General features: G+C 42.0%; 2 protein-coding genes across 3 annotated transcripts in view; one reads left to right on the plus strand and one right to left on the minus strand.

Moving 5' to 3' along the window:
• The window catches only part of uvssa (UV-stimulated scaffold protein A), a 37,742-nt gene extending 34,400 nt beyond the window's left edge, over positions 1-3,342 (plus strand). For both annotated transcript variants that reach the window (XM_004553579.3, XM_014411449.3), the window contains exons 14-15: positions 1,901-2,078; positions 2,663-3,342. In XM_004553579.3, coding sequence (XP_004553636.2) covers positions 1,901-2,078; positions 2,663-2,756 — 272 coding nt within the window. In that variant the 3' untranslated portion in view covers positions 2,757-3,342. The remainder of the gene's footprint in view (positions 1-1,900; positions 2,079-2,662) is intronic.
• Positions 3,343-6,986: 3,644 nt separating this feature from the next.
• On the minus strand, positions 6,987-15,047 carry nkx1.2lb (NK1 transcription factor related 2-like,b). The gene is made up of 3 exons (XM_004553580.2): positions 13,729-15,047; positions 11,977-12,199; positions 6,987-8,159 (listed from the first exon to the last, which is right to left on the minus strand). The coding sequence occupies exons 1-3, from the start codon at positions 14,026-14,028 to the stop codon at positions 7,420-7,422; spliced, it is 1,263 nt and encodes a 420-aa protein (XP_004553637.1). The 5' UTR covers positions 14,029-15,047; the 3' UTR covers positions 6,987-7,419.
• Between the last annotated feature and the right edge of the window lie 10,193 nt (positions 15,048-25,240).

Below are 25,240 nucleotides of genomic sequence, written 5' to 3' on the forward strand. Positions count from 1 at the left end.
ATTTACTGACCAATGGGGTGTGCTTTGATTTTTACCTGCACAGAGACACAGAGGTCTGTGCAAATGTCCTTTTTCTCATGACTGTGTTACTCTTTTTTTTTTTAGCTCTGCTCTTGTCTTATAATAAGAATTGTATGTTGCGTTATGCGTCTGACTCAGACCCACACACACACACACACACACACACACACACACACACACACACACACACACACACACACACACACACACACACTCTTACCAAAAAATAAGAAGTCCATTCAGGTGATTGACAGGAGGAGGGAAATGGATGCTGTGCTACTCTGTCACATATATGCAGGCTCCTTGTGTTAAGTGATGCGTAACCGAGTTACATTTGAACCAACCAAAGACCCCAGGCGCACACACACCTCTGCCCCCTGCCCTAACACACACACACACACACACACACACACACACACACACACACACACACACACACACACACACACAGAGACCCCAGCTGGACAGACTAAGAGGTGTTGACGGAGAAAAGAGCCCTGCTGCAACACTGATTAAATTCCCACTGTTATTCGCGCTTGCCTGTCTTTTTTCTCCTCTCGTGCTTTTCTTTCGATTCTTCTTTCATCTCTTCTCTTTTTATTTTCTCTGAAACTTTCAACAACAAAGTGACACACACTCTGAACACGCATGAATGTAAATGCAGCTGCTCCTCTTATAGCAGTAATGAGTCCCCTAAATACACCAGCTGCTTTTCAATTACTGCTCCAGCGTGTGTGAGAGTGTGATGAGGGATAGTTGAAGGTCCAGTCAGACCCGGGTCAGAGCAGCTGATTAATAACCCTGCATACACGCTCGCTCTGAGCTGGGGTCAGTGTTTTGACGGAGTGTGTGGCTTCAGGCCCATCACAATCACGGTGTAATTACTTTGCATTACCGCAGGTTTATCTGGAATTCCTTCGCAGTACATCATTAACTAGAAACGTCTCTTCGTTTAGATCGTCATTGCTCTGCATTACTGCTGCTTTTACTTTATCAGCCAGAATTATGACGTTACAGTTTTCATTAACACCAAAATTGCATCCGAATGAGCCGCAGGACACACGGTTTACGACCCGTGCTCTGTAAGGCCCGCCGCTGTGAGCTCATTTACATTATCACTTCTAATTACTTCATTACACTTCTCAGTCAAATTGGTTTTTGTTCAAGTTTTAGGCTTTCATAGCAGCTCATACAGGGAGTAACCTCACACGCACCAGGCCTTTGTGGCTGAAACACACAAAGTACGCGTGCAGAGAGAAGTTTAATATCCTCATTTTTAAATGTTTGTTTGTTTTAGTCCAGTTTGAGGCTTCAGTCCCAGTCTTAACCTTAGTCCATAGGCTGTATAGAAAAGCTGGACAATAAGTGAAACCTGGATTCTTTTAAATCATTAATAGTGTGTAGAAGTCTGAGAAAATTCCCCTCAGCTGCCTTGGTCTATGATCTCAGAGAACATTTTCCTAATGGCCATATTGGATTAAACAACATAAAGTCCTGTTTGTAAATCCTGGCAGGGATCCTGGGGCAGGACGTCAGTCCAGGCTGACGTGAAGTGGTCCGATGGTGAACGGGTATTTCTTTTAATCCCGTGGCCGTGCTGCTACAGGACGCCCACTGCTGTCAAAGCCACAGGTGTTGCTGCACAGAACAAATCTCAGCTGAAATGAAAAAAGTTTTCATAGTTTTCTCAGGACCTCTGATCTTGTCCCACTGTTGCAGCAGCTCTCTCTGTTCCACCTGGCAGATCTTTGCACCGCACTGCTGGATTATATAGACAAAAGTGCCACGCCTCTTCATCTCTCTGAATGAGGTGCGATGAAGAGCGGGAGAATCCTAAACGTCCTCCAGGAGCAGAGTAACATTGGTCTCTCTGTTGCAGATTGGCGAGATGCAGAGTTGATGCGAGACATTGAGGCAGCAACAGGAGAGGACCTGGGTTCTGAGCGGCTGGGCGGTAAAAAAGGGAAAGGAAAGAAGAAGAAATACCCCCACCTCAGCGACCTGAAGCAGAGCAGCAACACGTCCCGCTGCAGACTAGAGAAGAAAGTCTTTAACAAGTACGGATGCTAACTTCAGCTTCTAGATGATTCTCTGAGTGTAGGAGCTAAGTGCTTGGTGAAACTGGAAACAACCAACTAACTAAAAGATGGAAACTTTGTCATAGACAAAACAGTGTGGCGTACATCGAGTTAAATAAAGTTAAGCCACTGAACACAGGCCTCAAAAAGGCACCTCACTGCTAAACTGTCATCTATGGGTAGGCTAGCTAAGACCCAATTAATCAGTGTATTTTAGGCACTTACTAGCATCATATCACAAGAAACACATCATTTGTTTTCTTTCACCAAATCTACAAAACAAATCCACAGATGACACTGTGATGGAAATGAAATTCTATTTTTGCACCATCGAGTTGATTCTCAAAGTGCTCTTAGTCCAAGGCCTAGACCAAGTCCATAAAATAACCAATGATTCATTATTTTTTAAACTGTGGAGGCAAGTATCACAGTCTAAGAGTAGAAATATGGAGCTAGAGATGAGCAGAATGGGTTTTAGCTCCTGGGCTTAAAGTTATTGTTTCTTTGGATTTTTCCCATCAATCCTTCTCATTTCCTCCCTGCTCTGTTCTCCCTCCCTTCAGGAGTTCCCTGAGACGAGTGGCTCAGGTGATGAATAAGGCCGACAAGAGGAAACACGACAAGTTCTCCAACCAGTTCAACTATGCTCTCAACTAAGCTCGTGTGCCTTTAACTGAAGTCAGACGGGTGGAGCGTTGCTCTCAGTAACCTTTCAGCCCCCGACCGCTCCTGCGTTTATCGTTTGTTATTTATATGTCTCTTTTATGTCTCCACCTCTTGTAGAGATTCAGGGAAACAAGGAGCTAAAGAATGCATTGTCACATTTCAAATTGGAACTTTTTGTATTTGTAGTTGAACTTATGAGGCGGACTCTGTAGGAACAGTGAAGGAGGCGGAAGCTGGAAGACTGAATCGCCAAACCTGATCCACAGTTTTGTACAATAAAGGTGAAATGTTAAGGGTCCAGAGTTGTTGTTTCTTTGTAATGAAAGAAGAAGTGTTTCAATAATTGCTGGGAAATATGATGATAAAGGAAATATGATGATAAAGGATTCTGTGTGTTCTACCTCAAAGCTGATGCTCGATACAGGACATGAAAGTTGTTTCATATGATATCACTTCTGTGGCAGCTGAAGCTAAAGCTAGTGATCAGCTGACTTTTACGCTTTCTTATTACGTCGGTGTTTTGTGCGACTGACAGGTTTCAAATGTGTTTTAGTGAGAATAAAATTGTAAACCTGCATCTTGTTACATTTTTGCCTTTTTTCTGTCCTTTCAAACGAGATTCATTGAACACAACAACACTGACTGTGGGAAAGTTCTCCTGTGAAGCTATTTTAGGAATAAGTGGCAACTAAGGGGAGTAAATAAATATATATTTGCAACACTATATTGAAAAGACAGGTGATATTTGGTTTACATTGCAGTGACATCACGAGAACAGCAGACATCCTGCAGCTTAAGAAAAATGATTTGCTTCTTTTCTCTGTGATCTGTGATTCTCTGCACTTAATGAAGAGCTCACAGCTCAGTTATGCATTTCCATCAAATTACACGTCTTACAGAGAATGTTTTTTCACAAATGGTTGAAACTAAATAATTTAGCTTCAGTAACACAAGATCCTACATTTCTCATAGCACAACTAATGATGCCTGGTAGGGGCAACGTGGCGTTGTTGGCACTGTTGTGTCACAGAAGGTTCTGGGGTCACATCGTCAGCGTGTCTGTGTGGAGAACCCCATGTCTGCATGGGTTCTCTCTGGCTTCCTCCCACAGTCCAAAGACTTACATGGGGTCAGTTTAATAGGCTGTAAGTGTGAGTGTGAGTGTTCTGTGTTTGCCTCTGGCCCTATGACAGCTGGGATAGGCTGCAGCCCCCATTAAACCTGTACTGGATAAGCAGGAGAGGATGGATGAATGGTTGGAACTTGTACTCTGCTGACTTCTGATTGTGGATTTTGTAGGGTTGGTCCTGGCTTCCCATGGGACACCTTAAAGCCTCATCTCATCCATGATTTGCTCTGCCTCTCCAGGCTTCACTGCTTGCTGCTGCCTTGATCTGATGCCACGAGGATCCACCAGCACTCCTCCCCAGCAGACATGCCGTTCCTGAAACACTCACACAGACTTCCTTAGCCTGTCCTACCACCTCACTCCGGACTGTTTCAGCGTCATTAAATCCCTTGGACTTCTATATTATCCATAAAGGCGGCAACTTTGTCTATGCAGAACATGGTTGTTCCTTTGTGCTGTCTAACAGGCACATGGAACGTGTTATTCAGTCGGTACTTTTGCAATGATGACATAACAAATCTAATGATTCTGGGATCCACACCTGTCCAAACATCAGCTATCATTTTATTGCTGGTTATTATTATTATTATTATTATTATTATTATTATTACCATTATTAATAAGAAATGCTAAAACCTGCAGCTCCTCTAGTGGCCACTTGATCCTGGTTAAAAAAAATTTGTGAGTCCTCAATGACCGTCATGTTAAAACGTCCAGTTTACAGCAAAAACTACGGAACATGTTTACAGCCTGCTGCATAACAGCGGGCTCCTCCTTCGTGACAGTTGGAAAGCTTAAATCAGGGGTGTGGCTGCCGTGATTGACAGGTGTGCTGAAACAAGGAGCTGTAGCTCTAAAAGTCAGTCACTCCCACACGACGCCCACACACACTAATTTATCTGTTTTGGGCTTGTTTCATTTATACCAGTTTGTGGGGAAAAACTGTGATAATATAGCTTCAAGCATTAATTGTGCTGCCAAATGTGTATCAACACTTTTGTTTAAGCTGTGCTGAGATCTGAACCCAAACCTCAACACAGCTTTTTCAAGTTAAACTATTAACCAAACTAGAACTTCAGTTGCTCTAAGCAGTTTCATATGATTGGCTGTAGATTGTTAAGCTACTGGATGAGTGCACAGAGTACCGTCTTCTAACTTGGTATTCTATATGAAGCAATTTAAGTTCAGGATGGGATGTTGTGGGAGTCAAAGTGATATCCACTGCACCCGGACACGCTGCACAAATTATTCAGGGATTATATCAACGCACCTTTGAAACACGTGTGGCCTCTTGCAGTGGAGTGACTGCAGAAAGTGATGGAGGCATGCTAGCTGACAGACGCTGCATGAATATGCAAAGTTCATGTGAAACTAAAAAAATACTACTCTATATCACTTTTTGTTAAATGAAAAAATGCTACTACTGAAGGGTGGCCGCTGCTTTTTTTTAAAAGCTTTCTATCATTAATATCCGGGAGGCGTGTCTTTCTGGAGCATTTGACCTCCTTCTGTGTTGACTGTCAGCGTCCTGTCGATGTCTTGACATCATGCTGCAGACTCTACTTCATCTGTTGTTCCTATTTTGATCGGAGGGCTGAAAAATACATCCAATGCAGAAATGCCTAAAACTATTTTGCAAATAGCCATTTGAGGAAAAAAATGTACACATGCCTACAGTAAGGGTGGCTATAGATCCGTGTTTTATACGCAGTGTGTGAATCATGTTCTTCATATTTAACAGCAGCACAAACACTTTGAAAGCAGGCTGGTTGTCACAGCACTTTCCCCTTTTAAGCAACAGAGACTAACACTGGCGCTTTTCTCTGATAATAACACGAAACAAAAGAATCCCACTCAGAGAGATGCTTACACTTAACGATGACTGATAAACCAACTAGATTTGATGCCGTTTCCTCTTAAATATGTTCTTCGATTTGCCAACACTGCAGAGTCCTGTGAAGACTTTCACTCCTGAGGCTCGTGAGCTAAAATAAGTTGGATTTATTTATTTTTTATTGTTATTTTTTTAACTGAAGATAAAAGATTCATTTTGATTAAATGTTTTTCATTTTGTGTCAGACCATAAATGTCCTGTGGAACATGATACAGCTCTATTTAATCCTGACCAATCAAAAGCTTCAAGTATTACAAAAACAGACAAATAAAACATTTTTGTCACTTCCGGATAAATATTGTAGACATCATTACAAGATAAAATTTCAAAAAAAAAAAAATTGTTATAAATTAAAGGCGCTCAAATGTAAATAAAGGAGAACATAAACAAACGGACATACACTCAGCTGAACTGAAACTAAATCATCTGGAATAATGAAATGTTTAAAGAAAGGCCGCTCGACACTCTGTTCAGCAGGGATTTGCTCCAGATGCTCCTGTTACTGGCTCTTTGGGCACATGCTTCAAGCACAGTATTTAAAGTCCGACAAAGAAGCAAAAACTGCAAACTCTCACTGCACTCTCGCTTCTTTTCAACAGTTTTCTGGTCTTTTGAGACAAACAAAAATGGTGACATTGTGACACTGTCGCTCCAGTTTTCGTTAAAATGTTCAATTTTCAATTTTCCTTTTATTAAAAGAAAATCTCGCGCACTCTTAGTGGACTTTGCACGTGCTGTGCGGCTCCCGCTGCGGTCCGTGCGCACTACTTCAACTTATCCGTATCACGCGGCTCAGTCTGTTTTCCAGGCACATGATTGGCTCGGCTCAGTGCTATTCTTATTGTCATTGGCCTATTGTGCTGTCTGTCAAAACATTAACGAAAGATTGTAATCGACGTTATATTCGTCACGTCTCATATTTCTATGACAGAAAAGTCATTTCACTGTAATTATCTTTATCGTTTTTGAGATTTGTATTGTTTGCAAACCCCTTCCTCGCATAAATATTTTCCAGTTCCCATTTGGATTTTTTTATTGGTTTGTTTTTGACAAACAGGAAACCTCACAGATATCCAAACCAACCAACAGGCCCAGGATTAGCTTCACACCCAAACCCTGCATGGAAGTTACTTACCTCTGAGGCACTGCAGCACCCAACGCTTCAGCTCACTGTTATTAAAAAAAAACATTACTGGGATACTTTTCTGTTTAATTGTCATCATTTTAATATCAAAGGACAATACCATGTTGAGCTGAGGACTCAGTACATCCAAGGATTTTATGGAAACTGTTAACCACCTCAATAAATAAAAGAAATGAAAACGATCACAGCTGGAGTTACATGGTACTGACAATAGATCAAGCCATTCTCAAGTCTTAAATAAACATTCAATATTTTTACAGACTTTAGAAAAGAAAACAATGAGATCAACTATTTGTCTATTACAGTGTTTAAAACAGCATTCAGAGCTAGAACATAGATTTATGTACAGTTCTGCAAGATATTAACATTCTATCAAAATAAAATTAAAGCCTTTAAACGGTAGTAAAAAAGGGGGAGGAGCTGAACGCTGTGCTGCAGTTCATACTGGGACATTTCAGTCAGGGCTTCTGTGTGTGTTTGTGTGTATCTACAGGTGTGTGCTGTAGAACGCAGGTGCAGCATAACTCTGTGTCCCCAGCATGAAGGGAGACAGGACGTGGCTGGCGGTGAGGAAAGGCAGCTGGACAAGGCTCCCAGCAGGGGGGTGATGGTGGCCGGCATAGCCTGTGTGCATGGCCAGATGCCCACTGACTGGAGGGGATTGGCTCAGAGGGCTGAGGCTTCCCAAGCCTCCTCCCGCTCCTCCCCCTGTGCCTCCCGTGCCTCCTGCTCCTCCCGTGGGGGCCGAGGTGTCGGCTCCAGGGTTCTGCTTCTTCCATTTGGTTCGCCGGTTCTGGAACCAGATCTTAACTTGGGTCTCAGTGAGGGAGAGGGACAGGGCCAGGTTGAGGCGCTCACACACTGACAGGTAGCGTGTGGACTTGAACTTGTTCTCCAGCGCCACCAGTTGCTCGTAGGTGAAGGCAGTCCGGGCTCTGCGGGGCTTCCCCGACTTGGAGTCTGAGCCAGAGCGTTTCCTCTTGGGCTTGGCCCCTTGGCCCCCATTGGTTTGGGGACTGGTGATCTGGCTTGTGGGGCCTCCGTTAGGGGTCTTTGTGTCTCTGCTGGGATCCTGGTGGCTGTGCTGGCCTAGTTCTCTGTCTCCATTACTGGGAAGAGCCGAGCTGCTCTCCTCACTGCTGTAGGGCCCGTCTGCAGCCTCTGAGTCCGGGGTCCCAGATCTGTGGAAGTCTTCCTCATCCGGACTTCTGTATATAAAGCCCTCCTCTAGAAGAACGCACACAACAAAGAGTTCAGCCACATGTAACATCCAACAGATTCTCCATCCTATATGGTTGTACAGGTGGTTTGTCTCTACAGCCCACAGTAGCTTAATGAAGTGGTTTATTCAGATTAAGGCATACCAAGCTCATGTTTAGGCTTACGTAAGTAGTTCACTACCTGGATCACTACCAATACCTTAAGATATTTAGGCAGGCTAAATAAAACCCATGGTTTAACCAAGGTCCTGCACTAGCAAGTTAAGCCAGTTAAACTAGATTTGGTACCAAATGTCACAGCTACAGAAACAAAGATACCAAAATATTGTGTAATTCAAATTATTAGCATCTGACAAATATGCATATGAACAAGTTAGCTCACAATATGGAGACTTCATAAAATGACTAGAGCTTTTTAATTGATCTTTTCTGTAATATCAAACTGAAGTCTTATTTCATCAGTTACAATCAGAAACATTTTTATTTCTTCACTGCAAAGAAGGTTTGGCTTCAAATAAATACTTTAAGGTTCAGCTTCTTGGTTGCAGTAATAAATTGGTGGTATGGATTATGAAATGGTTAGAGCTAGAAGAAGCAATGCTGGCCATAAAGCAAACAGTGGTCTTCTAAGTACTAAGTTTACTGGCCCATCTATTTACCCCTATCTCCTCATAATTACCGTTGCCACGGTAGGCCAATTAATCTAAAAATGTAGCTGAGGATTGTAATTATCTTAATTATCTGCTATATGGAAAAACAGTCTCTTCCCAGCATAATCAGTGAGTGTTGAACTGCGGTCCCAATTATGGCCACTGTACGCTTCCTTCAGAAACTTGCAGTTGAATTTAAAAATATCTTGAATGAATAAACACGTCAAGTTTCCAAAGACAGAGCAGCCATGAGCCTAACCTGAGTAAAGTGCTAAAGAGCCAGAGGGCAAGAATGAGCTGCTGATACTGAGCTGCCAACTCTCCATTAGTATTAATCACTGTGTCATCCGGTATCCATCATCATTTTTTGCTATGTGCTCCACTTTCTGGAGTTTACTCATCACACGATTACTGCATCATAAGTCTGTGGTGTCTTACTTCATTTGTGGCTAAATGAGTGAGGGCAATATTTGGAAATAAAACGATAAAATCAACAGAAATAAGAAAGCAATTAGATCAAGAAGGTTCTGAAAACAGTATCTTCAGACGAAACGAAAAGGTATGAAATGACCATAAACTGATCACCGTACATTACTGTGCACTGTAAAATATACTAGATGATTATCAGGCAAAAGAAATTGTGTTTGAATACTAATAGTGTGCTAAAATAACAATGGAGCATTGGAATATGGTGGATTTTAAGGTACCACAGATCAGCAGAAAAACATTAATAGACATTGTTGGACCTCTTAAATGTCCAATTAAATATTTTAGCTGCAAATCGACTGCTTTTACGTCAGCCCTTCAGAGGAGCACATGGTGCTTTAGTCTTTAATGAAACTGTAACTCTTTCTGCAATTATACGTTAGGGACAAAAACGATCTGGACGTTCACGCTAAGCTTTCATACAGTTTGTGCATTGTGCACGTACATGTCATGAAAACACCGAGCACAGTCCACCTCAACATGTACAGCACACATGTGCTTACATCCCTGCAAATGCTCTTATTGCTAATGTTAGAGAGATACTGTGTGTGCTTTTTTCACGTTATTGGTTTGAATATTTATGTCCCAATTATGCTGTTCCTTTTGTCCTTAATCTCGACAACATCAACAGTTTTAAATGGCAAGAAAAAGTAAACTGCACCTTGAATAATACTAAATTATATATTTTTAAAAATGTATAATGTAAGACATTATATTGTTATAACCGCCCCCCCCCCCCCCCCCCCCCCCCCCCCCCAAAAAAAGTGAGAAAATAAAAGCATTTTTTAACCAGTGACAAATCCACCTGCATGATTTCCACTGAAAAATGACTGAGCATGTGTTATCATCTGGAGTAAGACTGTGTAGTTTTACAGATTAAATCAGAGACAAAATATGTATGAAAGCTAACACAGAAGGGTTAGTTTAGCTGTGATGATGTAGACAGAAGAACCTGAGAGAAATTTAAAAAACAAGCATGTTTACAGGTGTGCAGAAAAGATAGCTCAATAAGATTATGTTTTACATGTAATTTACTCATAAAATGTCCACTTTTTCATTTTTCTCATATGTAATAATAATAATATTATTATTATATTAATAAAAATAATTAAGAATAAAGGAACCATGATGCTTGGTGAGATGGTTTCTTGTCCATTTTATAACAAACAGAAATTAATAATAATTTGGTTTGTTTTTGCAAAAACACGCCAGCCATTTAATCATATACTGATTCTAATTTAAATTTAAATTTTTAAAAAGGCCTGATTTTACAGTCGTTAAAAATAAAGCCTTATGTTACCACTATATTTATTATAGTCTGTACGTGATATGTATTTCGCTAGTTTCACTGTGCTGGGATACTTTTTGGCAGTCAGTATAATAAAACAGAATAATAGTATACAAACTACAACAGCAGTGCATGCGTTCCTGTGATGTTTTTACTGTTTTCTTTCTTTTTCTTTTGTTTTGAGCTTTTGTTTTTAACCCAGCTCGACTATATCACGAAGTTATAATTATTTATGATGTAGGGTATATGCCTGTGTCTGCTTCTGAAAAATAAAGTCAGAATTTTGTTGATTTGAAATCTGTAAAATGTACGGAAAATTTAATTAAAACAAATGAGAGATTTAAAAATAAATAAATAAATAAGGAAAATAAAAATGTGACGGAAAAAACAAAGAAAAGAGGACAAAAGGAGGAAAACGTCCAATATTATAATAATATGAAATCGAGGAGACGGAGCTGATTGGAGCTACTGCGTTTACGTGGGGTCCATGAACTTAGTGCACACCTGTCCAATAATACCGATCACACACAGGAACTGCAGCCAATTAACTTTTTTGCTCCTTTTAATTCTAGATAAAAACAGATGCTGTTTTAAACTTAAAACCAGAGAGCTCGTTCTCCCCATTCTTCCATGTTTTAATGGTCCGTACTCGGTAGTTTTCTCATCTCTTACATCATCACAAGATTTCACCGAATAAGTGGCCTGGAACACAGATTTCTGTGTGACATCAGGGTTTAGTGAGAAAATATTTACGGACGAAGCAAAAGCCCAACAACAACTGGTGGGTAATTAAAACCAGAATCCTTAGGTCACAGTGAAACCACACACAACAATGCAGTGCCCTTAAAATATGATCACAATTAGAAAGGCCTTCTTCCGGATCATTTTTCTTCCGTCGGAAAAGCCTAGCGGTGTTCACAACACATGTATTATTGATAAATAGCGTAAACGGGCTATATTAAAGTAGAAATGGAAAAGCTCTATATTCGATTTGGGGTAAAACGGTTACATTGGTTAGGTTTCACTCAGGCTAATGTTGGTATGTTTAACTATACATGAATAAATCAGTTAATTCACCGGTAAGAATAAATATGATTTGAATGACACAGAAAATAAACAACCTAATTACTAACTACAAACGCGCGAGCACACACGCTCGCGCGCACACCTATTTTAATCATATAAAAAAACAGGTCAAATTTCTGAAAACGTTAAAGGATGTTGCAGAATCATTCAGAGTGGTTTCTAAGGAAACGGGACTTTGAACCGTAACAGGAGCAGTTCGACTGAATTCAGCTGCCCGAAGGAAAAGACGTTACTGACGCAATGGCGGGAAATTAAAGGAAATTAAAAATAAATGATTCGATAATGGACTTGGTTTGAAGTCCACGGAGACTTACTGCTCTGGTATTCGTCTGCACCGTAGCCCTTGCTGGCCTCGAGGCTGGGCTCGCGCTCCCCGGCTCCTCCTCGCCGGTTCTCCGCTCCGTACACGCTCTGCTCGAGCTCGCCGCGGTGGCTCACGTGCTGTTGTTGCAGCTGGTGTCGCCGGTTGCTCGTGAACTTGTTGGGGTCCAGGATGTCCAGCACGGAGAAAGAAGTTGTCCGGTGCCCGATGGGGCCCTGGAGAGTAACAAATGGGAATGATTTATTTAGTTAAAAAACAAGACATCATCGCCTTTTATCCCGTATAGCTGAATTTATTTGAACTTGCTTTTTTTTCTTGTCCCCCCACAATTACGTTTTGCCACGCATTTTAACTGCTATATATTTAATTGTAATATTAATAATGATCACTTTAAATATTATTATTTTTATTATTACTATTATTACTATTAGTAGTAAGCAGTGTTAAAGTCAAAGACAAATCCCAGTGTTAGGTGTTGGTAGCACACATCACATCCAATAAAACAGACGGTAAAGTGTGTTCATAAAGCAAACATGAACACAGATCAGCTGCATTTCCTGCGCAGGCTGTGTAGCGGTCAATAGGCTATCAGAAGAAAAACGAATCAATCCCATTTTAAGTAGTGCAGTCTATAGATTTCTAAAACTTCAGTTTTACATTTCCACACGTAATTGGTTGGAAAATATGTGAGTTCAGGGGAAGGCTTACACTTAAGGTAAAAATACTGCTTTACCAGATTGTTTGAACCTGCATGTGGGCATAAGGTTTACAGTGTGATGTAGAAATGTTCAGACTTTTTATATCATAATTTATGTGGAGCCAAAAAGGTAGCCAAGTGTAAAAGACAGATAAAAGGTGGTGCAGTGACTCTGTTTCCACCCCTCCCTGCATTACATCCTGATTAGGATCATCCATTTATTAATGAGGCCAGTCTTGAGCATGTCGACATGAATAATCCTACATTAATATTCTCTCTTTAAATAATCCCAGGGAGCCTCTGGAGAAAGACCCAGGGGCGTATTAACAACTGGTGATAAGAATAGTCTAATGGAAAAATGCCACAATCAGAGCTGCGAATAAACACAATCACGTTTTATTTAAGAATAAACAAATTCGCGTCTATGGAAAAAATATAGAGAAACGCCCGTCTTTACAAACAGGCCTACTTTGAATTATTTTGAATTCAATTAATTTCGTTCAGAAACGAACGAAAAAAATCTAACAGCTTTAATTAGAGCAATAATAATTATAACAAAATAAAAGTCGGTGTCCTTTACGGGAGCGAATTTGAATGCTTTTAATTTAGAACTTTTTATTTTGTCTCTTTCCGATCACACTTTCCAGCTGCATTTTATTAAAGGCCTCATCTCCATAATATGACCCATAACCTGACAACACGGGCCACATTTTAAAAACAAAGAATCATAGCAGTTACACAACAGGACCAAGTAACCAAATAATTTTATTTTAAAAACCGTCTTCCGTTTTCGGTGCTTCGGCTGCTCCCTGTGCTAAGAATTCTTACTTTTCTGCTCGCCCAGCTACTTTTCGTGCCATCCTTCTTTCCTGTAATGTAATATCTGTCTGTCTCGATGCTTCTTTATTTATGCTGCAGTGTCCCGGTTGTGTCCTGTCCGCTGGTCTATATAGGCTACCTGAGAGTCTGCCGTTACTGTCTGCTGCTACCGTCACGCACCGCTCCGGTAGCGCTTCACAAAGTTTGCTCGTGCCCGTATTAGCCTACCTGCTGTGGCGGGGCCAACACCGGATTCGTCGGTGGAGCTTCCGAGTGGTTCTCCGTGGCCTGAGCATCTCTGCCGCCGGCGGTCGCGCTGGAGAAGAGCCGCTTCTCCCCTGCGGCGGCTCCGTCTAACAAGTCACCGCTGTCCGGGCTCACCACAGTTTGGACGCCGTCCCCGCCGCTGGGCGCCGGTAGCGCTCTGTCCCGACTCATGACGGGTGGCACGGCGTCCGTCACTGGCCCCGCCGCAGCTCTCTCCCGGCTTATCACGGTCTGGACCCCATCCGCTCTGTCCCGGTTCATCACTTTACTCTCCCTTTCCCATATAATAACAATCCGTTAGAGATGAAAATTTAAAGAAACAAATCAACACCAAGTCGTTTTAAAGAGCTTGGATGATACTCATGTCAAATAACAAGTTCACACCACAGGCCGGTTCATGTGTCCCGTCAGCATTCTGTCTCAAGCGGTGTGTTCACCCAGGTAAAGTTTTCCATTGGCATCCGGACAGTCTGGGCAGAATACGAGCTTTAGCTGGACTCTCGCTTCCGTCAAACTTTAAACTTGTTCTCTCCGGCCTTCATCCTCTACATCGGCCGCTGCAACTCAGCGTCTCCGGCGATCTTTTGTCTGTCCGTCTCGTACCGTGCCGTTATCCCGTACTGGCACGCACACATAAACAGCGCGCGATGTTCCGACCTCCAGCCTTGCGCGCTCTGGAAGCCTGACAGGAGTTGAAGGCGGGACAGACTGATCTATCTCTCTAATAGTTAAAACTAGCCTGCTCCCCCCTCGCTTGCTCTCTCTCCCCCATTAGTTAAGTGAAGAACCCTCTCTCTCCCCCCTCTCTCTCTCAGTTCTTGTCTCCGTTTTTGGCTTTTAGCAGGCCACTCGAGGAGCCTCTACCATACATTTGTCCCCGTGTGTGTGTGTAGGCCTGTGCGTCGCCATCTCCCTCCTTATTTATGCATTCTTATTCAACTCTACGGGTTGTAATTGGCTACAAATTAATCCCACTTGCACTAATAGGCTATTATCTCGAGGCTGCAAGCGCGCGGGTGGTGCTGTGTGGCCCGGGCCAATTCGCTATCAGAGCACGCGGAGAAATAGAGACAGAGCGGGAAGAGCGCTGGCTGTCCCCACTTCACAGCGCGCGGTGTCGCCTCGCGGATCTCACGACGCTAAATTGTTTAGGTCGACGCTTCGTGAAATGTTGCTTTGTTCGCCAACAGGTGACGTAAAGGTGTAGCAGGTGTACAGATAGTTGGAACACAGTCACACTGCTCAGTTATTAGTTCTAGAATTAGCCTTAACCAGCGAGTTACATTAGCGTTCGGAGGTTAACAGCCGTGTGCTCTAATTTATAGCTAATGTGTAATACGCCGCCTCGCTCGCACTTTACTCGTGCATCCACATGAAAGGGGGCGCTTATCTTTAATGCAGATTCCAGGGCAGGGCCTCTCTCAAAACTCAATTACGGCCTGAATAAAGCCGGTAATGTCCCCGCTGCAGTGAAATATTGATTCCTAATCCTTGGCAGTCATTACTATGCCAGAAAATAATAGACCACAGAATTGGATTTTGATTTAACACACGACGTGTTTATTCTAATACTAGGGACTTAATATTCCGTTGACTCTCATTTTCAGCCACAGAGGAGAGGGCAATGGTGATGGAAGCTCTAACGCCACACTTTAAAAAAAATATTGTTGTGGAAAATATTTAAAAAAAGAAGGAAGAAAGCGAGGTGACGGGACATCTTTCCTGTCCTCCTCCCCGGTCCTAATACACAAGGTCAGCTCCATGTAATTGCCTTGCTCAATGATCCTTGGGAGGAAGAAATTAAAAGTTGAGTAAAATAATGACTGAAACAATGGGACATGATTAACCAATCAGAGAGCTGAACCCATTTGATCTACTTCCTGCTTCCACCCTGAGGCTTTATAGCTTTATTTTAAAATGGTCAATATATTAACTATATTAAACATCACTGCAGCTTATTTACCTTGGAAAATATTTGCATAAAGCAGCACCACTGCACTGCACAGTGCTACAGAGAGGAAGCGATGCAGCCAAGTGAATATGGAACAGTATTATTATTATTATTATTATTATTATTATTTATTCTGCATTTGAAATCCAGCCAAACAGCCTCACTGCATGTGACCTCAGGTGCATATATGTCAAATTAGAAGAATATTAACCGCTAAAGTCTTAAAAGAATGAGTTTTAAGAGCAGTCCAACCCCGGTTCCACACATCAGTGAGTGTAATGAGCTGTGTGCCTAGCGTTCTGGCCTTTGACCCTAATATCTCTTTAATGCAATTTGTAGTGCAGCTCCATTATATTCAGAGAGGAAGAAGCCCGAGAAACAGCAAAAAAAGAATAACCATATCAACTGGAGTTGTGTATAGTAGTATTTGCACAATTTGCAAAATATGTGTCCTTTCTGTTTATTATTGCTATGATGCTAATTTGCTTCTCACTATGACAGAACGAACAGAAAACACACACACATGCAGTGGTAGTCCCACTTTCCACAGTGTGGGCCAACAGATGCTATGGGAGAACTCCCCTTCCCGATTAACAGTCAGCACGCACGTGTATGTGAGCATGTGTGTGTCTTGTGTCTATAATTATTCTAATGAAGGTTAATGAGCTCTGCTCAGCCTCCTCTTTATTAAATTAATCTCAGCCGGTAATGAATCATAATTACTATAATTAGCAGCTTGAGCTGCCTGATCTCATGCCGGTGGCTGGTCAGAGCAAGGTGTGGTGTGACACGGAGGCTTTCATCACACCCACAACTTTCATCTCTCCCTCCTTCCACTGTGTCCACTGGCTTTGGCTCTGCATAAACATAATGTTCATGGAGCTGGTCTTTCAGCGTAGAGCCTCCAGACTGGATCTGAGATTTGCTGCACTAATTTGATTATTGCTGATCGTAATATCAGTCAGAATAATTGTGTACGTTAGTGTCAGTGATCAGAGCTGCTATACGCCGTGTAGTCACACTTGTGAGTTTACATTATCACTATCTAAACGAGGCCTCTCAAAGTTTGAAGGGCCTGACAGAAAACAGTAATACTTTAAAACAGGTTTCAACAATGTAAGAATAAGGACTGCTACTATCAACAAACCGGACACCTGTCCAAATCCACTGGATTTCAAAACCTTGAGCAGTACAGCTTTATTTATTAGTGTTATAGATATAGCTTCAGTGAATTTTTTCCCCATCTTCTCTTTATTTCTGCCGCTATACTTCTCCTATCCATCTCTTCACTTCCTCTATTCCTCCCATTTTTTTTATTTTGTGTCTTTTCAAGGTTCTGTGTTTTAGATTAGCCCTCCTCCTCTTCCCCATTACAGGGGTAAAAGCCCCCCATCCTCCACTCACACACAGAGGCAGAACCCTCGCACCATACACACCTCGCAGTTAGACACTCAGATAGAATCTGACCTGAAGAATTAATTAAATATGATAGCTGATTAAAAATAGCATAACTAATAGTGTAATATCTCAAACTGTCGTCTTTAATAGTCAACATTGTGAGTGTGTGTCTTATCTGCTGCAGACAGACGCTCTCACTATTGATTCCTGTTCATTTCAGTTGTCAGGCAGACCACTCAGCTCATCTGGAATCATTAAACTCGCTGTCTCCCTCTGTGTCTCTCTGCCTGTCTCTTACCCTATTTTCTCACCTTTATCCATTTATATTTAATTTATTTCAATTCCACCACTCTTTTCTAATGACAGGATTGAATCAGTGTAGCAACAATCTACAAAGGCAATATTGTAATTGGTAAAATAAAGTTATAACACGAAATATGTATATATATATATATATATATATGTGTGTGTGTGTGTGTGTGTGTAGAAAAAAGAGAAGAGAGTGAAAAGAGTGATGACAGAGTCCTAGTATATTAAGGAAACCGAGAAAACAACCGTGATCATATCTACCTGGTTGTCTTGGCTTTGGTCTGAGACTTCAAACTGGGAGTTTTTAGCAGAAAGAAAGATATGTTTAGCTTTTAAATAAACAGACAATCAAAAAACAAAACAGAACAAAGAAATCCAAGCAAACAAACATATTTGCCTATAATCATGCATGTTTGCAGTGAAACTCTTGGGGAATCTTCTTATCCCTGATGGTATAAAACTATCTATAAACCTGCAGGAATCAACTGTTAGAGGTTTAATTGTATTTGTCCCTTCACAGTAAAAGCACTCTTCTAGTGATCTTTATTTTCGTCCGGAGGCCTTATGGGCAGGTTTGGATGTTTGCTGTGCTCACAGTGTAAACTCTGACTCCTCTGGCTGGCTTATTCTATCAAAAATCTAAAAAAGTCATGACGGATGGAAAATAACACAGTGGATGTTATTTTTTCAAACTGCCTCAGTTGTGAAATTCAGCATTATTTGTGACATATTCATGCTGAACAAGCGTAACAAAGACTGAAGTCAGCGACTCTTATTCGTATTATATTGCTCATTATTCTGTAGGTTTGTCATGTTGTCATTTCTGAATTTTGGAAACTTTTGTTTTAAATTAAATTGTTTCAAAGTATGGATGAATGGACTGACGGGCAGATTCAGATTGACAGAAGGGAGACTTCACCTTTGCTTCCCCACCTGACTGAAGGTCATTTTAGTGATCCCTGTGGAAACCCCACGGCTGGAGTGAAGCTGTGGAGCCAGATGAGTTTTTATTGGTGGAAGTCACAGCTCAGTGATCTCTCTCTCTCTGTGTGTTCTCAAGCAGTTAGTTTAGCCAAAGACACTGTCTGCCTTTGAAATAAATACTGTGGAAGGTGGTAGGATGACTGAAAATAAAACCTATTGAGCTTCTCTTGGATTTCTATCACATATTTCATATAGCATGAACATGGCATAAGTAACTCTGGCTCAATGATCAAGACGTTTTAAAAGTATCGATACTACGCCTTCACATTCTCTTAACCATGGAGTCTCCATATTGTCAGAAAGCGTGCTTGCTAAATCAGATTAATAAGATCCCAGTCGTGGTCCGAATAGTCCATCAGTTCCCTACATAGCATGCCAGATGTCCACGATGTCCGAGACAGCTTTTCTTTTACAAGATCACTAAAAAAGGTTGTCTCTTAATGTATAAACCCACTAGGATGGCCTCAAGGCTTTTATTCCTTGTCTCAATAATATTTCTAGTCTCTGGGTATGAGGCTTTTTGTAGTTGTGCTTGGTATAACAAAGACATTCAAACTGCTGACCACACATGCACATGCATAGATGACCAGCAGATCAATTTTTATGAGCTATCGTGCTCTTGACAAAGAAAGAAAAATCTAGAAGCTGATGCAACTCAAAGTTTAGAAGCACCATTTTTGTGGCTCTTAATTGAAAATCAATTAATCATTCATCACAGCTGCACAGCTGCTATACAACAATCCTACTTAGCTCCTGACCTGAAAATGGACATGTGCCATATTCATTTTGTGTCACTTGGTTTGTTGCAACCTACCTCTGTGTTTGATTCAACCTAATAATAATAATAATCTTATTCACTTGTTTTTTTCATATCCTTCAGAAACTCAGAAAATCTGAAAGTCTTTAGCAATAAGTGGATATTAAAAATATGATTCTACCCTAATCATCATATTTCAGCAAACATCCAACTCCAGTGTCCACAGTGTTGCACTGTATTGAAGTAACACATAAAAAAGCCATGAAAAGGACTTGCAAATGGATTTCTGCACAAAACACTGACAGTGTGTACCAGCAGAAGAGTAAAAATGAAAAGGTTGTGAGGTGATGAGAGAGGCTGTCCTACTTTAAAAAGCTGGAATCACTTTAAGGTCTTTGTGGGTCTTCAGGGCTAAAATGGCTAAACATAACACTTTATTCTCATAGTGGCTCTTTCACACAGTAGCAATGATATCTCTGCCGCACAGTCCTTCGTGTGAGTGAGTGTGTGTGTGTCAGTGATTGGTTTCTGTTTTATGGACTGGCTAGCAGAGTGCTAGTAATCCATAGAAATAAATCTGCTTTATTTGACCTTAGTGTTAACTCCAATAAAATGCGCTTTACTGCAGGGAGGACATGCGTGCGCACACACACACACACACACACACACACACACACACACACACACACACACACACACACACACACACACACACACACACACACACACACACACACACCTTGGCCAGCTAATCAGGTCATAGCTGGCCACTTGACAACATTTATAAGGACACAGAGGGAAACCTTCTCTTCACCAGAGTCCCTTCACAGTCCTTCAGCTAATGAAGGGCACATTGTTGCAGGATCACTGTGAGAAGTATTTAAATGCACTTGTAAGTCTAGCGTTTTTTTTCAGGACTCTGCATGAATATTATTTGTTATTTCTTTATTTTGTTATATTTAAGCATTATATACTACACACAGTACAAAATGTAAGGTTTTGGTTTTATACCATTGGAATGGTTGTTTATTTGCCCTCAAATGGTCCAACATTTCTAAAGAAAAGGCATTAAGGGGTTGAGCAGCAGAGTTGAGCAGCAGGTGGGTTGTGCCCATGAAAAACTTGCCAAATCTCCTCTGATAATGACAAACAGCTTATTCTGCTGTTGACTCTTTTATTGTCATTAGATTGGATGACTGAAGTCTGAATTAAAAAGGCATGTTTGCAGCTCAGCAAGTTATTCATTGAACAGACAGGCGTCAGTAGCATACACAACCACAACCCTCAACCAGTAGCGGCAGATGGCCCCGCCCCTTCTTGAGCCTGGTTCTGCTGGAGGTTTCTTCCTGTTAAAAGGGAGTTTTTCCTTCCCACTGTCGCCAAAGTGCTTGCTCATAGGGGGTCATATGATTTTGAGGTTTTTCTCTGTATGTATTATTGTAGGGTCTACCTTACAATATAAAGAGCCTTGAGGTGACTGTTGTTGTGATTTGGTGCTATATAAATAAGATCAAATTGAATTGAACCATAACAGCCTGGCACCTCATACTCGTGCTGGTCTGCTTGGTCACAAACTGCTGGTCAGGACTGCAGGCAGGCCATTCTAACCTCCTCTCCCAAATTTCTTAGGTAGTCTCTGATAAACCCACACTATGGGGGTATGTGTTGTCATCTTGCAGAACCGAGTTCAGAACCAAACTGTGGAGATATGGAATTACCAGTTATTGAAATATCTTATCTCAACCTTTCTGCACTGAGATGTCTCTAGTAATGACAAACCATTTTGTCAGTAAAGGAGAGTTTTAAGTTGTCCAGAAACACATCAAGGACTTCAGACACATCGGCTGCATAGTATTAAATCCCGATTCTTTTGTCCCCATGACAGAACAGAGAAAACCGACTCATAGTGTGTTAAAATATTGATATTTCTTTTATTCAATCATCTTCCAGAAGAGAGAGACCCCTGCACAGCTCAAACGCCAGTTGCAAGAGCTCTAACATTAGAATCATAAACTGTGCCTCATATAGGTTTTATTTTGGTACTTTACACGTCACACATTCTCAAACATTGCTTATATGGCAAGTTCCTCATTTCAGTGTCTTATCTATTAATATGGCTGTGCACTAAAACTTCCTGTTTTTCAGTCTGGCTGAGCACTTAGTTTGGGAGTTAAAAGTGGCCTTGCTCTACAAGCCTTTATTATAAAAGTACATAAAACAATATAATAGGAAAATAAGGATACTAAGGATATTGATTTCATGACAATAGTCTGCTATTAGTGCTGAGTGGCAGATCAATAAAATCAAGCAAAAATAAAATAAAATGACAAATGAAAAGTGAAACTCCAAAGCTCTTGGATAGTCTGTACCTCAAGGTAATATTTGTCAGACAGTCCCATTAAAATGCTCCAAAGGCACCAACAGCACAAACATAGTTAAAAAGTCCAGTTGAGTAGCAGATAGCAGACGGGATCCAGCTTCAGCTCCCTATGTCAGCACATTTGTCAATCAAAGGGGCCACACAGCTATGCAACATTCAAAACTTTTATTAAGGGAAATCATCGATAGACACCAAAACTGGTCTTTGTACAAGACTGCCTTTGCAAGCTGTTAACTTGGACCAGATAGCTACGGAAAGTTAAACAGAGAGGAGCTATAGAAGAGTAGGAACTATGGGAAAAAGAAGACAAAGGGCTAATGACAATGGTACCATTCACTGGAAGTTAAACGAGGAAAGAGCAGCTCACTGAATAATGGAAGCTCTCCAAAGCAGCTTGTGCTCATTGCAGCAATGATGGGATCCTTTCTAGGTTGTCAAAGTCACCACTTATTTGAGGCTTCTTCTAAGAGGAAAATTTGAAGTCTTTTTGGGACATCAGTGGTGGGTACCAACACAGTCTGTCTCTCTAAATTGGACCTCTAGACTGTTAATGCATATATGACTTTCCTTTGAGTAGAAAAGCACTATATAAGAACCCGTCCATTTAGGTTTTTGCTTGCAAAGTGGAACAGGCTCTATTTATTTTATTCAGCACATATCAGCAGCCATCTGTGTCTGTCTGATGCACCCACACATCATCTATGGGCTGCGAAACTTACATCACAGTGACCATTTTTCATGTTCAAGACTTTCATTTCATCACTTTTGTTTCATAGCAATAAAATTTAGCACAGAGTGAATCTGGTTCCAGGGTTTGGTTTAATGTGCATCTCTTCACCAGCAGTCTGGCTCCAATTACAAAGCCAGAATTCCTCACTAGCTTGTCCAGTCTCCTTGCATCCTTGTTTCTGATGCTGCCTCCCGAGCAGACTGCAGCACAGAACAGCACACTTGCCACCACAGACTAACAGAACATGTTCAACAACTTACTGCAGATGTCAAGAGATCTTAGCTTTCTCAACAAAAAAGGTGATTCTGCCCCTTTTGGTTTAGTTTGTCTGTATATAGGAACCAATATAGTTTTTTTAAAAATCTAGATGTAAACCTAGATAGTCTTTTTCTGCCAGGTCTTTTTGGAAATTTTAAACGTTGTTGGTGGTGATTTACAAAGTTGAAGTTTCTTCTGTGAGCACGAGCAGATTCTGTTAATCTTGCAGTCATGTCCTGGTAAGAACACGGAAGTTAAAACGACCAGTTTTACTTTATGTATGTGATAAAACTCACAATGTTCCTCTGAATGTAATATTTCCTCACATTTCCTTCTGAAAACATGCATTCTGCTTTGAGATGCGTGCTTTTTCAATACTGATTAGTACTTTGAAATGTAGAACCAAAAGTGCTCTTCACAAAAAACATTCCTAATTTCTATTTTGTGTCTGCCCACTTACTGCCTCCATTGTCATCAGCTGTCCTGTTCCTGTCACATCCAATCACAGTGTGAGAAACACTTCCACTACTCATTATTCTCATTATTAGGACAAGATGTTCCAATCTGACAAGCTGCAGCTTGGATAATTAAGTCAGATTCTCTGACAATTATAACACCAAGTGATATAAACTCCATACGCATTTTGAAATCCTCTTTTTATTATGTGGTAACAACTCTGAATGTTGAAGGAGAATAAAATGCTAACTGAGCAGTAGTTTCTAGTCGTCACTTTAATTAAGAAAAGCAACAAAAACACCAAACAAAAAACAACCCCCCCCCCCCCCCCCCCCCCCCCCCCCCCATGTGATCCAAAGTCTGGAAACACTCAGCTAGCATGTGCTTTTGGAGGAAAACACATCGGGGATGCAGAGGTCAAGGACAGAAGAGAAGAAAAAAGGTGACGGTGAGACAGCGGAGGCTCGAAGCGAGGAGGAGGTTTAAACCGTGTCTGCCGTCTATCGTGATGGGAAATGTGCGATCGTTGGCAAGTAAAATCGACGAGCTCTCAGCACTGGTACGGAGTCAGAGGGAATACCGAGAGTGTAGCCTGATGTGTTTCACCGAATCATGGCTGCACCAGGTCATTCCCGATGAGAATGCTTCCGTGGAAGGCTTCCACACTGTTCGGGCGGACAGGGACAGCATCGCTAGCGGTAAGCGTAAAGGAGGTGGGCTTGCTGTTTTAGTTAACAACCGGTGGTGTAACCCTGCCAACATAACAATCAAAGAAAGGATTTGTTGCCCGGACACTGAACTGTGTGCTGTTGGACTCAGGCCGTATTATTTACCCAGGGAATTCTCTCACGTCATCTTGGTGGCTGTTTATGTTCCCCCCTCTGCTAACCCCACAGCTGCATGTGACACTATCCACTCTGCCATAGCTCGGCTACAGACTCAGCACCCGAGTGCCTTTATTGTGATCTCGGGTGACTTCAACCATGTATCACTGGACAATACACTACCAACATTCAAACAATATGTGGACTGTCCCACCAGGGGAGAGAAAACTTTAGACTTACTGTATGCTAACGTCAAGGATGCATACAGCTCCTCCTCCCTCCCCCCACTTGGTAGGTCAGATCATAACCTGATTCACCTCACCCCCCGCTATGTGCCAATTGTGAGGAGGGAACCTGTGACCACCAGGACTGTTAGGAGGTGGTCAGAGGAGGCAATAGCGGAACTACAGGGCTGTTTCGAGGTGACCGACTGGGAAACACTCTGTGAGCCTCACGCCGAGGACATCAATGGGCTTACTGAGTGTATCACAGACTACATAACTTTCTGCACCGACTCTATTGTTCCAGCTCAGACTGTTCATTGTTACCCAAATAACAAGCCGTGGGTGACTAAGGACATCAAAGCCCTCCTCAACAACAAGAAGAGGGCTTTCAGAGGGGGCAACAAAGAGGAGGTGAGGAAGGTCCAGGTGTTACTAAAGGACAAGATCAGAGAGGCTAAGGACAATTACAGGAGGAAGCTGGAGTGGAAACTCCAGCAGAACAGCATGAGAGAGGTGTGGAGGGGCATGAAGACCATCACTGGATTCAGGCCAACCAACAGCAGGGGAGCTGAGGGAGGTGAGAATAGAGCCGACGAGTTGAATCTGTTTTTCAATAGATTCGACACCACAGTGTCTGCTCCCACCCCCACAACCTCACCTGCAGTCAGCCTGGAATCCAGAGCCACACCACTGTGCCAGCCTCTCTCTTCACATGTTGCCTCCTGTGAGATTCCTGACACCCCTCCCCCACCCATCACCTTCACTCAATACCAGGTTGAGATGCAAATGAGGAGACTTCACTCAGGCAAGTCTGCTGGACCAGACGGAGTGAGTCCCCTCGTCCTCAAGGCCTGTGCCCCCCAGCTGTGTGGAGTCTTTCATAAACTGTTTATGCTGAGTCTGAGTCTGCAGAGGGTCCCGGTGATGTGGAAGACATCATGCCTCGTCCCTGTACCAAAGACGCCTCGTCCCAGTGGCCCCCAGGATTATAGGCCCGTGGCACTGACCTCCCACATCATGAAGACCCTGGAAAGGCTCATCCTGGACCAGCTGCGACCCATAGTAAGACCACATCTGGATCCCCTTCAGTTCGCTTATCAGCCTCGTCTCGGAACAGAGGACGCCATCATCTACCTGCTCAATCGTGTCTACACCCATCTGGACCAGCCGGCGAGCACTGTGAGGGTCATGTTTTTTGACTT

Source organism: Maylandia zebra, linkage group LG2, assembly GCF_041146795.1.
Source record: "Maylandia zebra isolate NMK-2024a linkage group LG2, Mzebra_GT3a, whole genome shotgun sequence".
NCBI classification, from domain to species: Eukaryota; Metazoa; Chordata; class Actinopteri; order Cichliformes; family Cichlidae; genus Maylandia; species Maylandia zebra.